Source organism: Octodon degus, unplaced genomic scaffold (genome assembly GCF_000260255.1).
Source record: "Octodon degus isolate 3935 unplaced genomic scaffold, OctDeg1.0 scaffold00001, whole genome shotgun sequence".
Classification (NCBI taxonomy): Eukaryota; Metazoa; Chordata; class Mammalia; order Rodentia; family Octodontidae; genus Octodon; species Octodon degus.
In genome coordinates, this window is record NW_004524577.1 from 2792640 (window position 1) to 2807365 (window position 14726).

A 14726-nucleotide genomic window follows, 5' to 3' on the forward strand; every position below is an offset into this window, starting at 1 on the left:
CTAGGAGTGGAAGGATGATGGGAGAGAGGCCTTGTGGCCCTGCTCTAGGAGTGGAAGGATGATGGGAGAGAGGCCTTGTGGCACTGCTCTGGGAGTGGAAGGATGATGGGATCTTTAGGCAGAGGATCTAGGTGTTTGATGGCAACATGTCCTTTACTGTAATTAATTATTTTAAATTTAAGCGCTCTGCGGACCCTTCACCTGAGCCCGGTATGTTAAAGGCCACATACCGGGCAGATACACCATCAAATCTGCGAACACCTCCCTTGCAGGCCGTGCTGCTTCATTCTGTCCCTTTCTGTCCCTGCAGTTGTGCTGTTTCCGGCACTCAAGCCCAGACAGTACTGCACAGAGCCCCTGCTGGGATGTCTGTCTTCCCTCCTCGTGCTTCTGAGGTTCTGCCGCTGCGGGGTGCCCTCCTGTGCTGGGCACATTCCCTTGGGCAGTGGCCTCTCCGTTTTCCCTCTACTTGCCTGAGGATATTTCTAATGCTTCTGGTTGGGGCCACGAGGAGCATGCGGCTGTGGACCTTGTTATGCAGGTTCTAGGTGGGCGTGTGCCCTTTCCCCTGGACTAGGTCCCATCTGCCGGGTGCTTAGCTTTGTAAGAAATCCCTGCTGTTTTCCAAAGCGATTGTAGCATTTTACACCCCTCCTCCAGTTGTATCAAAATTCAGATTGTATTCTCGTGTGTCTAGCGCCACCAGATATCTTGACACTGTCATTTCAGTTCTCTAAAATTTTAATAATTTTGGGTGAGCATGGGGATTATTTATAAAATTGTAGGGTAACAATTTTCTTAGGAGAAACACTCCTCACTGTAGCGTAAAGATAATGTCACTTACTGTGTGTGTTTCCTCACGTGCTCATTTTCCGCCTCTGTAACCAGTATATACATTTCTTTTTTTTTTTTAAATTTTTTTTTAATTTATTTTATTTATGTGTGTGTGTGTGTGTGTGTGTGTGTGTGTGTGGCCAGCTCAGCCCACCAGGGGGCAGGGCTGGCTGACATGTGGTGCTGGGGGATTGAACCGCGGTCCCTTGTGCTTTGCTAAGCTTGTTCTCAGTAGGTGCTTTAGACCACTGAGCCATCTCCCCAGCCCTGTAACCAGTATATACATTTCAAGCAGGTTCTGGCACCTGCGTCGGCAAACGCTCGTTCACGGTGGCCGAATGGCGGCCACGCTAGAGTGTTGGGAGCTCTGGGCTGGAGTCCGCAGCTCTTGGGGTTCACCCTGGCAGTGCACCGCTTCACAGGGAACGCGGCTTCTGTCCTGCGCTGGGGAGGAGGAGTTTCATAGCTGGAACAGAGAGGACACGTGGAAGCAGAGGGCCTGCGAGGTGGCGTCCTGTCTGGGGTGAAAGAGTGCTGTGTGCGCGGGATCCCGTGGGGGCCGGGTCGCACAGAGGACACGGCGATGCGCACGTGGGCGCTGAGTGCGCCAGGTGCCCTGGACGGCGGCACAGCTTAATCCACGTACTCCTCCTGACAGCCTCCCTCTGTAGTGATAGTCCTGGCGCTGTCGTCCTCTCTGTGGTTCAGACAAGAGAGCTGAAGCAGAAGCCGATTCGATAGCTTGCCCAGAGTCATCCAGCAAGGCAGGCTGCGGCAGTGTCGCCTGCCCTGGCGCCTGTAGCTGAGGTCGCTGTGCTGCCCTGCAGGCTGTGCGGGGTGTGCTCAGCACGGGCAGCGCGCGAGCCACTGTGGCGGATGACCCCCAGATGTAAGGGCTGAAGACATGACGGAGCCTCTCGGGGAAGTCCAGGGCCGGTAGGAGGCAGCTGTCTTTCCACACTTGGCTCAAGTTTGGGTCCAAGGTGCACCCTGGCAGTTCTCGCCCTCCCACAGCCGGCAGAAGTGGGACGGGCCTGGAGCTAGTGGACATTGCCCTCAAGGGTGTGACCTGGAGCACCCCACTGCAGGCCCGCCCCCAGACCCGTGGCCACCCCCAGCTGCAAGGGAGAGTGGGGTGTGAGCTCCCTCTGGGGAGTATGTTGGCTGCTAGGGCTCAGACGTGTCAGTGAGAGGCGGGGCAGACGTTGGGGCCACCGAGAGCCCGTGCCTCTGCTCGGATGCCGTTCAGTGGACTTGGAGCCGTTTGCTGAAGGTGACGAGGACCTGGAGAACGGCCTCTCAGTGGGAACGCTGCTGTCCAGAGCCAGGGTTCGGAGCCCTCCAGAGGCTTCTGTTGCAGCGTAACGGGGTGGGGGTACAGGCACGGGGATGTCCGTTGAATTCATGTGACTGTCTCTTTGCGGCCTGGAACCATGGTGGCCGGAGGGAGCCTGCAGGTTGAATTCTCAGGTGGCCCAGAAGGAAGCTTTGCAGGGTGGAACCAGAGCAGGCAGCTGTCCCACTCATCAGCTTGTTCAGCACTGTCTGGGTGCAGGCTCCAGCCACGGTCCCCACGCTCTGAGGAGTGCCCAGCCAAGGCCACTTCTTGGTGAGCTCTGAGGTGACAGTGCAGTGTGAATCTGGCACGCCTCGCTGACGCTGACCTGTCTTGTTTCTCTTGGCTTCAGGACCCCCGGAGCAAACACAAGTTTAAGATCCACACCTACTCCAGCCCCACATTCTGTGACCACTGCGGGTCGCTGCTGTACGGCCTCATCCACCAGGGGATGAGATGCGACAGTAAGTACAATGGCCTCGGCCTCTGCGCCCGTGGCTGGCTGGGATGGGAGGGGTGGGGCCACCTCCTGGTGGCTTGGGTCCCGGGTCTGCAGCCAGGGGCCAGTCCCCATCACTTCACTGTGTAGTGATCCCTGGTCCCCAGGACGGGGTGACCTAAAGTAATGACTGCTTAGCCCACAACTCTGCAAGGCTGTCCTTCAGGTGGGCTCTGGCAATGTCAGCTAGCTGTCCCTCTCTACAGTGGGTTAGTGTTCGGGAGGGGATTGTCTGGGCCTGGTTCCCGGTGTCTGGGGGCTGACTGTCCTCTGGGTGAGGGGACTGCCTGGGACCCCTGCCTGCACCCTGCTGGGCTTGCTGGGCCAGCACACACAAAAGCCAAGGGCTCCAAGTGTGCCCACAGGTGAGTCCCATTGGCAAACATGCGTCTGCTGGCATCTGCCCCCTCAGGTCCCTTTGGCACAGGGTGGCACCCAGTGGCTCCAGCTAGTATGGGAGGGAGCTGCCCACGGGTGCGGGTGCAGAGCCGGTCTGGTTCCAAAGCTGCTTATCACTGCATGCAGATCTGCAAGTCGATGCTTCTTCCTGTAGAGAAGGCCGCATCCCTGCAGTGCCCAGGCTTACCCCAAGAGCGAGAGCATGACTTGGCTGGGAAAGGCAGGCTGGCAGGCCGGCAGACCCTCCCTTGGCAGACCCTCCCTCAGGCAGGCCCTGCCTTAGGCAGATGTCTCTGGGGGCTCTGAGAGCTGAGGATGCAGAGAGGCTCCCCTGCGCCTGACTGTGCTGCATGGTCCAGGACCTTGCTCTGGCGCCTGTGGGCCACAGGGAGAAGCAGCCATGTGAGAGGGAGAGGCGCAGAGATGGTGCGAGGTAGGACAGAGCTGTCCCAGACCCAGGAGCGCTCAGCCAGCAGGACCCCAGCTACGCACTCAGGACGCTGTGAGGCTGGCGCTTTCCATCTGCAGAGCTTGGAGTCCTTGTGCCACACCGCCCCCTGCTGGACGGTGCTTCTGCCTGTAAGGGCTGTGTGGTGAGCCGCCGCCCAGCTCCTGGGGTACACTCTCTAGTTCTGCCTGCCTGCCTGCCTCTTCTGACTCTCTCTGTCTGTCTGTCTGTCTCTTCTGACTCTGTCTCTCGTTCTCCGCATCTTTCTGTCTCTGTCTCTGTCTCTGTTGCCCTCTATCTCTATCTCCCTGTCTCTTTCTCTGTCTCTCTGCATCTTTCTGTCTCTGTCCCTGTCTCTTACTGTCTTTCTCTGTCTCTGTGCCTATCTCCGTGTCCGTCTCTCTCTCTGTCCCCGTCTCTCACTGTCCTTCTCTGACTCTGTTTCTCTCTCACTCTTTCTGTCTCTCTCACTCTTTCTGTCTCTGTCTCTCTGCATCTCTCTCTCTCTGTCTCTGTCCCTGTCTCTCACTTTCTCTGACTCTGTCTCTCACTCTTTCTGTCTCTCTCTGTCTCTGTCTCTGTCTTTCTGTCTCTGTCTCTTCTGACTCTGTCTCTCTGCATCTCTCTGTCTCTGTCCCTGTCCCTGTCTCCGTCACCCTGTCTCCATCTCTGTCTCTGTCTCTCTTTTGCCCTCTCTCCCCCGTGCACCTGCTTTTCTGTTCTGTGGTCTCTCTGCCGTGTCCTGGAGCTGGGGTGGCCCGAGTGGGACTCTTACGTTCCTGGCTGGTCCTCCCACTCTCTTAGCCTGGGCGGAGCACCCCCTAGACAATGTGGGGCTCCCGGGTCAGCTTCTGTCCTGCTGTCACTGCCCAGCACCTCCAGGAAGTCATGGCTACGGAGCACGGCAGCGGGACAGCTAAGCCCAGGCTCCGCTTACTGCTCTTGCCGTAGGCCACACCGATTCCTGGGGCGGACCTAGTTCTTCCAGCCCCCCACTGCTGCGGGTTCCCAGCAGCGCCCCCTCCTGGAGACCCGCCCAGGTGGCCCCCATGGCAGGTGGGAGCACTCCCCAAAAACCACTATTTTCTGTCCAGAATTAACAGGAAGATGACACTCACGTATCTCAGCTCCTAGTGATCTTAAAGTTAAATCAATTAAATTCAGTGGTGGGCAGACCCTCCTGCAGACTGGGCCGGAGTCCCCAGAGCTGGGCTGTGCACTTGGCTGTACCCCCAAGGGCCTCACTCCGAGCCGCTGGCCTTGGACGTTCAGCCGGTGACTCTGGCCTCAGCGCATAGGGCCGCGAGGACAAGCTGGGGGTCCCCTGTGTCTGTCGGGGTGGGGCACAAGCTGGTGAGAAGGAGGTCCCGCGTTCTCAGCCAGGCCCTGGCGCAGGAGCAGGGCGCCCTCCTGCCTGGGCTCATCCGCCCTCTGCCCTTGCAGCCTGCATGATGAACGTGCACAAACGCTGCGTGACGAACGTCCCCAGCCTCTGTGGCACCGACCACACGGAGCGCCGCGGCCGCATCTACATCCAGGCCCACATCGACAGGGACGTCCTCATTGTGGTCGGTAGGTGGCCTGGACTCCTGCGTGGGAGGAGGGGAGGAGGGCGGAGGGGTGGCGGCGCGGGGGAGGGGATGGCGCCGGGCAGCTGCCCCTCGGCGGGCACCGTTGGGGACGTGCCCCTTCCGGCCGGGCTCGCGGATGACCTGGAGCCCGACTTCCGACTTGCTTTTTAAACTGTCTTTGCCCCCTAATCACTGAGCACGTTCCGGGCGTGGTGTGATACTCTGACGTGTCAGTGCCGTGTGTGGTGCGATGAGGTGACTCCTAGGCCGTTTCCGTGGGGCGCTTTCGTGGGCTCTGCCCGCAGTCCCCCGCCGGTTTCCCGTTCCCGTGAGTCTGTCTCCTGCGCCCAGCAGAGCCGGTCCTGGCTCTTCCCCGAACAGAGCCGGCGGGAAAACGGAACCTGCTAGCCTGCGTGGATGGGCGAGAATGTCCTGCCCTGGAGCAGGAACCCAGGGCCTGGCGGAGGCTTGGACGGCCTCGGAAGTGGGTTTTCTTAACCCGATAGCGGCCACGCTGTTGCTGCTTCGCTACCCTACACACGGCTTGCCTATCTGGAACATTCTGTACTAAAGAGGGAGTGCGGGCTGCAGGAGAGGCGCACAAGATGAGGAGGGAGGGAAGGTGGCGTCCGTCCGCGGCCCGCCGCAGGCGTGGGGAACGCGCCCGGCTCCGGCGAGGCTGGCCATCGGCAGCGCTGCACCGGCAGGCGGGCGCTCGGCCTCAGCCCGGGCCTCCGCTCTGCCCCGGGCGGGCGTGGACGGAGCGCACACGGCGGGAATGCTTCTGCACAGGCTCGTGACGTGGGCTGCCGGAGACTTACGTAACGGTTCCCGAGAACAAGGTTTTATGACTTGCGAAAAGGAGGCCTGTTTCTGAGGCCCCAGCGTGGTTCAGTAGCTCCGCTGTGCTGATCCCAGGGGTGGCAGGGGCTTTTAAAAGTGAAAATATATCCCTTGAAAATAGAATTCCTGTTTTAAATTGCAGCATGTAAAGCTCAGTGAGTTATCAGAAAATGTGCATTTCACCGCAGTATTTTTCCCTCCGAGAGGAAGGCAAAAGGCTGCTGCTTCTCAGTGGGGTGCTTGGGGGTGTCCCGGGAGAGCGTCCTGCAGCCCGGGTTCAAGGGAAGCAGTTTTCCACGTGGTGAGCCTCAAGGCGCCCAGCGAGCAAAACTGAAGCTCTGCTACCATCTCGTGGCCGTCCTCGGGAACTACAGCCAAAGCGTCACTGCCGTGACCGCGTACTGCCTGTGGGAACTCCTACCTGGTCTCTCCCTCAGCGACACTGCAAAGATCGCTGTTATGCTCATTCTGTAAGTGAAGTAGCGAGGCCCGGAGAAGTGTGTTTGCAAAAAGTATGCTTCTATTATTGATAATAATAGCCGATATTTCGCACAATTTTGAGTGTGCCAGTTACTTAATGCTAAAGGCAACGTCTTGTTTAATTTTTCAAGCAAGCACAGTACGATTCTGCCCATCGGGCGGTGGGCTGGGGGTCACACCCATCCTCATCCAGATCTTTTGGCTCTGCAGGGCTGCACCGTATGCTCAGTTATTATTTTTTAGCTTAGTGCTGCTGCTCCCCTCCCTGCTATTTATTTACTTCTCCTGTGGTTCAGTTCGAGTAGCTCTTCTGGGCCTTCTGTGGGGCGTCCCTGTTCTGATGGGCGCTGCCTTCGGGCGAGCTCAAGGCCCGCTTCTTCCTTTAATCATAGGTGTGCCCGGCCTTTGGGAGTGCCCAGGCCATCTCGGGACACACTGAAGGGTGGGAGGTCTGTTCATCTTCTGGTGTCACCAGGCTGGTGGCTTAACACTGGATTTGCTGTCCCAGAACCGAGGAGGCTGCAGGTCAGAGTTAAGGTGTGAGAATGCGTGCGTGCGTGCGTGTGTGTGTGTGCGTGCGCGCGCGCTCTGAGGCCCTGAGAGCCTGTCCCGTGCCTCCGTGTGTGTGTGTGTGTGTGTGTGTGTGTGTGTGTCCTCTGAGGCTCCCAGAGCCTGTCCCGTGCTTCTGTTGGTGGCTGGCAGGCGTTGTTGTCCCTTGGCCTGCAGTTGTGTCACCCCTCTGCCTGCCTCCATTCTCGCAGAGTCCTCCCCTGGGCATCTCTTCTTCCGTGGCCACCAGCTTTGGCTGGGTGGCACCCTGGCTGGTATGAACTCACTTTAAGTTGATTACGTCTGCAAAGATGCCAGGGCCAGGTAGGGTGAGCTTCCCAGTCTTCCCAGTACTGGGACAAGGAGCTGAACTTCTCTGTGTCTGCACAGTGCGTCCCATAAGGGAAGGCAGGACCCTCGGGGCGGGCCCCCTTAAGGTCAGGGCTGGAGTCTCTGCGTGCTTGGGCTCTGGAAGCGCCGACTGAGCAGCACCCAGGGTCTCAGCGGTGCTTGTGGTTGGCGAGTGCTCTGGTGTTTGGTTGCCAGGGGTGGTGGCGCCGTTGTCATCGGAAGGAGGGGAAACTAGGACTCAGCAAAGCCGAGTGCCTTGAATGCTTCGGCCAAGGTGACAGCAGTGCGGGGCTGCACACCTGCGCCTCTGTGCCACTGTGCCCTACGCCCACAGCCCTCCGCAGGCTGGGCGCGCCCCGTACTCAGCGTGGTTTGGTGGACCCGCTGCTTTGGGTGTTCCTAACACAGCTGAGGTGCGCGTTGCTCAGATGTCCCCTCAGGCTGCTTGTGGGAGAGGGGCAGGCGAGGCTACGGCGAGCTTCTCGGGAGCTCGGCTCACCGTGGCCTCGCGCTCCGGGCCACGGGGGAGCCCGGGGCCAGACCTCAAGGCAGCGGTGAAGTCCCATCATGCTCTGGGTCGGGCCACGCTGGAGGCTGTAGCCATGACCCGCAGTGCGACAGCACTTGGGAGGTAGCTGGGATAAGTCAGGATGTGACATCAGACGCCCACATCATGATGAGATTACCAGTGGCCTTAACAGTGGAGCTCGCTGTGGTGGTGCACACCTGTGACTGGAGCACTCTGGGAGGCTGAGGCAGGAGGCTCTCAAGTTCAAGTGCAGCCCGAGTAACTTAGTGCCTTACTAAGACCGCGTTTCAAAAAATATAAAGGGGCTCGGGATGTAGCTCAATAGGAAGGGCCTGGGGTCAATCCCTGCACTACAAAGGAGCAAAAAGGGCATGGGAGAGATCGCCGTCCCCATCACAGGAGGACGCAGGACGATGGTGGCCGAGCTGGGGGGCAGGGCCTTCCCTGGAGCTGAGCCTGCTGCAGCCCAGCCTCGGCTCTCCCCAGCTCGGCAGCTGTCACAGATAGCCTTGGTGACGTGCAAGCCATTCAGTGCTGGCATTTTGGCATAGCAGCCCAGGCTGGCTCTGCCTTAGGCTGCTGGGGTTGGAGGTACAAGAGCCTCCTCGATCAGGGGGCTGCGGCTCTGCAGAGGGCATCCGCCCGGACACGGCAGCCACGGACAGCAGTGCCCACACAAGCCAGGGACAGCTGTGCAGGGCCCAAGAGCATCCGGGACCCTGGGACCCTCTAATCGCCCCAGTCGCCTGGCTGTATTGTTAGGGTTCTAGGCTTACAGATCAGAGAAGGAGAGCTAAGGTTGCTGGGGGGCCTCTGCCCCCCACGCGGACACAGCCCTGTGGGCACCGAGGCACTGTCCCACTTCATCCAGACCCTGCGGGCATGTGCAGGACTCGGGCCTCCCGCTGTCTGCCAGCCTAGGGCGTGGCTGTTAGGTTAGACCTGAACACAGCAAGCGCCTTGGCAGCTCCAGCATGTCCAGAGCGGGAAGGCTTTCCATTGCCCTTGGCTCCTGAAGTCCTCCTCATTGCCCGCGTGGATCTGATCCGGCCCTCTTCTTCTAAGCACCGTCCGTGGCTTCCCACCACGTTCGGGACAGGCCAGCTCTGCCGTGGCGCTCTGTTCTGTCCTGAGCCGTCCTGGGCACTCTGTTCTCGGTCCTGAGCTCCCCCACCCCCCCGGCGTCCTCTCCAGACTGCCGCCCCACTGTGCGTCCTGCTCCTGCTGTGCGGTATTGTTCCCCACCTCCTTCCCAGCCTCTGACTACACTGCTGCGGCCCAGCCCCTGGTGCCCACGAGACCGTGAGCTGCTACCGGTTGCGTCTTCCACGGAGCCTGGGCTCCCCGAGGGCATGGCCAGGCCTGCTTTGGCTCATGATTGTGCCATGAACCTTCCAAATGCTGTGGGTCACCAAGAGAGTGCAGTGCCAGTGAACCCCACGGGAGGATCCCACAGACACCAGGTCATCGTAGACGGCTCTGGACTGATGGTTGAAGATTAGCGGGTGATCCAGCCCGTCCCATTATTTCTGGAGGAATCGCCACACAGAAATCTTAGTACATCCCCCAGGCCTGCAGCAAGCCATAGTGGGGGGGGGGGGGACTTGCGCTTGGGAGCCGTGGCCGCCTTGTTCCCTAGATCGTGGAGAACGACACAGGCTAAGGACACGTGCAGAGTCACACCAAACCACACTGACCCTTGAAGAAATGGAACCAAGAACAGGTTCAGATATGTGAATATTGCCCCAAATATTATTGTCCAGCCGAGCATCGTATGCAGGAGCAGCCAGTGCAGCGGCAGGAAGCCAGATCGGAGCAGCGGCACTTACGAAGCCAGTGTCCCTACACGTGTGGCCGCCTGCTGGCTACTGCCGCTAGTATGGTGGAATTTCCTGGTGAAGTCACATTCATGATGGAGTCCAAAGTTCGAGCTGTTCTTCAAAACAGGAGAACGCTTTCTGTGATGTTTCCTCTGGGCTTGCGGTCGGCACTCTAGCCTCTGTCAGTGCGTGATGCCCTACAGAACCTTCTCGGATGAACGGGTCACGCTGGCACCCCATGCTCTGACACCCACCCCACGCTCAGCGTGCCCCAGGGGCGACTGGCCAGGCACCTTGCAGAGTCCAGGGTTAGGGAGCTGCGCTCTCGGCTTTGAGCTCGGGCGGTCTGGCCCTGGGCCACAGTTCTTGCTGTGGACCGGCGTTTTCAGCCACGGAAATGAATGATGCAGAGGTGTGGAGGCCGGAAGTAGCCACGGGGCGAGGGTGACTAGCTTGTCCTGGCGAGTGTGGTTCCCTGCCCTATGATTTGGTGTGTAAGCTCTGTTAGAATTCATTCTTTCTCTCTCCAAGTTATTAAGTTATTCATTCAGCAATACATTTTTTTTCTGTTTTTTAGGGAAGGGTCTACCGGGTGTTCAGGGTCTCCCCACTAGACCGGACTCGTAGTGATTCTCCTGTTTACAGCCTCCCAAGTCCTGGGATTACAGGGGCGCGCCACCACGCCCAGTCTCATTCATCATCTCAGCGCGCCCCGGGTTTGGGGCTGGCACAGCAGGCCCGGGGATCGAACCCCCGGCCCCTGCACCTGCAGCAACAGGTCTTGAGTTTCTCGTGTTTTACAGGCACATTCTGAACCCTTGGGGGTGCATCAGGAGACAGGATCTGTCTCTTTACCTGACAGATGTCTCCACTTAGGGTCTTGCTGATACCTTGGGACTTCTATGACTTTTTCATCTTCTATTATCCATGGACATGCTCTCCATTCTTGTAAGGCTAAAACTAACTGCCATACCTGTTTTTTCAAATGTATTTAGTACAGGGTCTACAGGATCTCGCTACACAGATTGGACTTGCAGTGCTCCCGTTTCAGCCTCTCAAGTGCAGGGATTACAGGTGCGCGACACCACGCCCTGTCTTGGTTGCTGTCTCAGGGTGCCCCGGGAGCGGGGGTGGCATAGCGCGGCAGGGTTCGAACCCCAGTCCCTGTGTCTGCCTAAGCAGGCGCTTTAGTCTGCTGAGCTATCTGGCTGACCCTACCCATGCCTATTTTTAAAGACACCCTGTATCCATAAATCTTTTAAAAAAATTTTTTTTCTTTTTTTTGTTTCTGGCGGAACCGGGGATTGAACTCAGGCCCTTGCGCTTGCCAGGGAAGCGCTTATTCCACTGAGCCATCTCCCCAGCTGTGATCTGTTTTTAAACACTGTAAGGTTGGAGCATTTGGCTGCAGAGCCGGAATGGACTTGAGGTTGTATTTACTGCTTGCTCAGCCACATACTTCCCCTGGGCCAGGTCTGCACTTAAAGTGGAAAGAGAAGAGGGGAAGAAAAGAGAAATGGAACCAAGAACAGGTTCAGATATGTGAATATTGCCCCAAATATTATTGTCCAGCCGAGCATCGTATGCAGGGGTAATAATACAAACTGCGATCCCAGCAATCCGGGAGGCAGGTCTCAGCGAGGGGCAGCTTAGCAAATTATCGAGGCCCTGTCTCAAAGTTACAGAATAAAGGTTGGGGGTGTAGCTCAGTGCAACGGCTCTGAGGTCAATACCCAGTACCAGGAAGCAGAGGACCCTAAAGTGGACCACGAGGGGCGGTCTCCGTCTCCAAAGCTGTTCCTCCCAGAGGCTGTTTGAGGACATCGTTCACTGTGGCAGGTGCTGCCGAGAAGGCCCGGCTCTCAGAGGCCCAGAGAAAAGCCACGCCCGGAAGGACAAGGCTGGTCTCAGGACTCTCAGCACCCCTTCCCAGCGCAGCTTGAGTAGACCTTAGGTGAATACCCAGGACCCAGCAGGCGCTGGATCTCGGACTTCTGACCTTGAAGGGTCTCCGCATGCCTCTGCTGAGAACTGCGCTGGGGACGGGGCAGAGGCCTAGCAGGGGACGTGTCTGTACACCTGGTGCTCATCCTCCGAAGGCTGCTTCGTGCAGCCCTCCCAAGAATTCTGGGCACGAGACGAGGCTTCGCAGTGCAAGGTTATCTGCTTGTGTCCTCTTGGGTGCTCCGGAATTGTTGGGGTCTGATGCATTTTCAGTTTTGAGTATTCTGGCTTATAATTGTTTTCCTTTTTATTATGAAAAATTGCCACATAGAGCAAGGTCAGAAGAACCTTGACAGCATCCATTTGTCCATCCCAGAAGTGTGCCTCACCACCCTCAGTGCAGCCGATTTTCGACATATTTCAGCGTAAATTGCGACATCACTTCAGCATGCACAATATGAAATTTGCCATTTTTAGAGTTCTGCGCTAAAATTTGCCCCCAGTGCAGCATACCCATCTGGAACGAGGACTCGCAGAGTTTTAAAGATACATACGAGGCTGCCACCCTAACCTCTAGCAAATTCATCCTCCTCTTTGATGTCAGAGCTGCGGCCAAGACTCTGATAAAGCCTGTCAACATTGCCTGTGGAGAAGTGTCCTTGTGTGGACAGCGGGCTGCGCCACATTTCACACACACGCGTGCGCTCTGGCGCTGGGGCGCCAGTGGGCCCTGCGCACCTTCGGACTACATCGCCTCATGCTTGTAGGCTGTTCAGACGAGCTCCCAGGGCAGGAAGATGGGCTCCTTGAAAACGTCAGTGCGTGCTCAGTGGAGAGCAAGCGCCCGTGAGAGCGACTCTGCAGGACATCCGTGTCATGCTTCTCTTTGGGGCTGCTATAGTGACCTTGAGTTAAATCGTGTACCGGGGAGTCTCCCTCTGTCAGCACCAGCCATCTTCTTCCATATGCGTCAGACAGCTGTCCATACAGCCGGATCCTCTCTCTGAGCACCAGTGGCTTGGGAAGCTGTAGGTGGTGTTCTGGGTGCTGGGCCTGAGGAGATGGGGGAAGCGGGTGCTTTCTCACTCAGTGTGCTTTCTCAGCTTTCCTGAAGACCCTCCTGTGAGAGCAAGCCGCTGCATGAGGCCCCCAAACCTCAGGATGGGTGGGTGCAGTCCTGGCTCCAGAATGCCTGCAGAGTTACACGTGGAAGACATCACTGGACCTCCAGGCTCTGCCATGTCACTGTCTGAGGAGGTGGCCCAGAAAGGTCGGGTACAGTGTGCATTCAGACGCACACTTTGTCTCTCAAGCCTCCCTCCTGGGATTGGGCCCTTCTGAAATAGAACACGGCCACACGGAGAAGTGTAGTGCAAAACAAGCGTGTTTATTGATGTTCGCTTTGCTTCGGCGAGGGCTGCAATGGACCTAATTAGATGCATCCACTTTCCTGGCCGTCACGCAGTTGCTGAAAGCAGTGAATTACAGCCGCCTGCGGGGGTTCTGGGGAGCTGTTTGTGTTCTTCCTTGTGAGAGGAGAACTGGTTACCCAAGTGGATTCCCCTGTGAAAATTCATCAAGCGGCACAACTATAATTTGTACACTTTTCTATGCGTATGTGCTATGTCACACTGTATTTTATTATATTCAGAGCTTAATAAAATAGCTAAATAATTAAAACAAAAAAGAAATCAGTGGTTTAGAACTGCAGCTGTTGACCAGGATTAGGAGTTTGCAAACAGTGCTGTACGGACCACATCTAGCCTCTGCCTGTTGTTATAAATAGAGTTGTATCAGCATACAGCCACACCCGTGCATTGACATATTTTTGTGGCTGCTTCTATGACGCAAGGCAGAGTTCGTGGAATAACTGTAGTCGTGTCTGGTGTGGCTTGTGAAGCCCAGGATATTTCTTCACTAGCAGTCCCTAAGCTGGAGGAACCTTTCTGCTGGATTAAGTGACAGAACAGGTTACATAAACTTGCATTTTATATGGTATCCTTAAAGAAGCTGGAGACCAACCAAATAGCTCAGCAGATTAGAGCGCCTGCTTAGGCAGCCGCAGTGGCTGGGGTCCAATCCCCGGTGTGCCATGCCGTGCCCGCCCCGCCCCGGGCCGCGCTGAGATGCGACTGAGCCGGCGTGGTGCTGTGCACCTGTAATCGCAGCTCTTTGGGAGGCTGAACACAGGCAGATCACTACGAGTCTGATCTGTGCAAAGACCTTTACTAAAAAATACAAAAAAGAAAAAGAAACTGGTGCCACAGACGCTTCCTGTGGATGCAGTTATGTTTGCATATTGTTATAAGTGTAGGAGGAAAGGTAAGGAAAGAGGTAAACCAGCTTGTAAACGTGGGGGCAGAGCAAGCGTGTTGGCATATGAGGCAGGCGTCATGTCCTGATCCACCATTGTGTTTCTCTCCTGGCAGTAAGTGTGTTTCACTTTTGTAGTATTTTTTAAAAAAATAAAGCAAAAGCAAAAAAAAAAAAATCTCTAAATAAGAAAAACAAATTTAAATGAATGATCCTGATGACACTAGCATTAACACTGGAGAAGCCCGGGGCAGCACGGCGGCATCGAGGAGCTGTGGTGAGTGCGCCTCAGCGTGGGCCGCCGCAGCACACCCTGTCTGCGGATTTTCTGAATTTTTGTCACTAGCACCCCACTTGCCTAGTGTCGCTCTCTCCTGTGAGCCGGACGCTTTCTCGGAGCCTTGCGGTGGTTGCATGGTTGCCACCCGCCCCGAGCCACTTTCTCTGAGCCTCTTGGGGTCTGGGAACCGCTTCTCGGGCTCTGGCCTGGCAGTGCCCACCCCACTCAGGCCCAGTCCAGCAGGCAGCCCGTGCTTGGGCCCGGCCAAACTTCGGGCCCTCTTCCGTCCCGTGTTCTGTGGGGTGGCTTCCAAGCCTTGGGGTGTTTATGTTCCAAAATTAGCGATGCTGTGGCTGCTAAGCAGGAGGTGAGACCAAGATATATGGCGTACGTTTAAATTTGACAAGTAGAGTTTCAGGGAAAGACACTTGGCTGTCAGTCCCGTCAGCGCTCCCCACTGCTTCAGCCGCAACCCCTTGTTCTCAACTTTCTCTTTTGTTATGTGCATTTTCCGTTGAAGTAAGGAAATA

The 14726-nt window shown here is 56.9% G+C and overlaps 1 protein-coding gene across 1 annotated transcript in view; it reads left to right on the forward strand.

Annotated features, from left to right (window-relative positions):
- The window catches only part of Prkcb (protein kinase C beta), a 211773-nt gene that overhangs the window by 46171 nt on the left and 150876 nt on the right, over positions 1–14726 (forward strand). Inside the window, exons 4-5 of the mRNA XM_004623124.2 lie at positions 2523–2634; positions 4960–5088. Of these exons, the coding sequence (XP_004623181.1) occupies positions 2523–2634; positions 4960–5088 (241 nt within the window). The remainder of the gene's footprint in view (positions 1–2522; positions 2635–4959; positions 5089–14726) is intronic.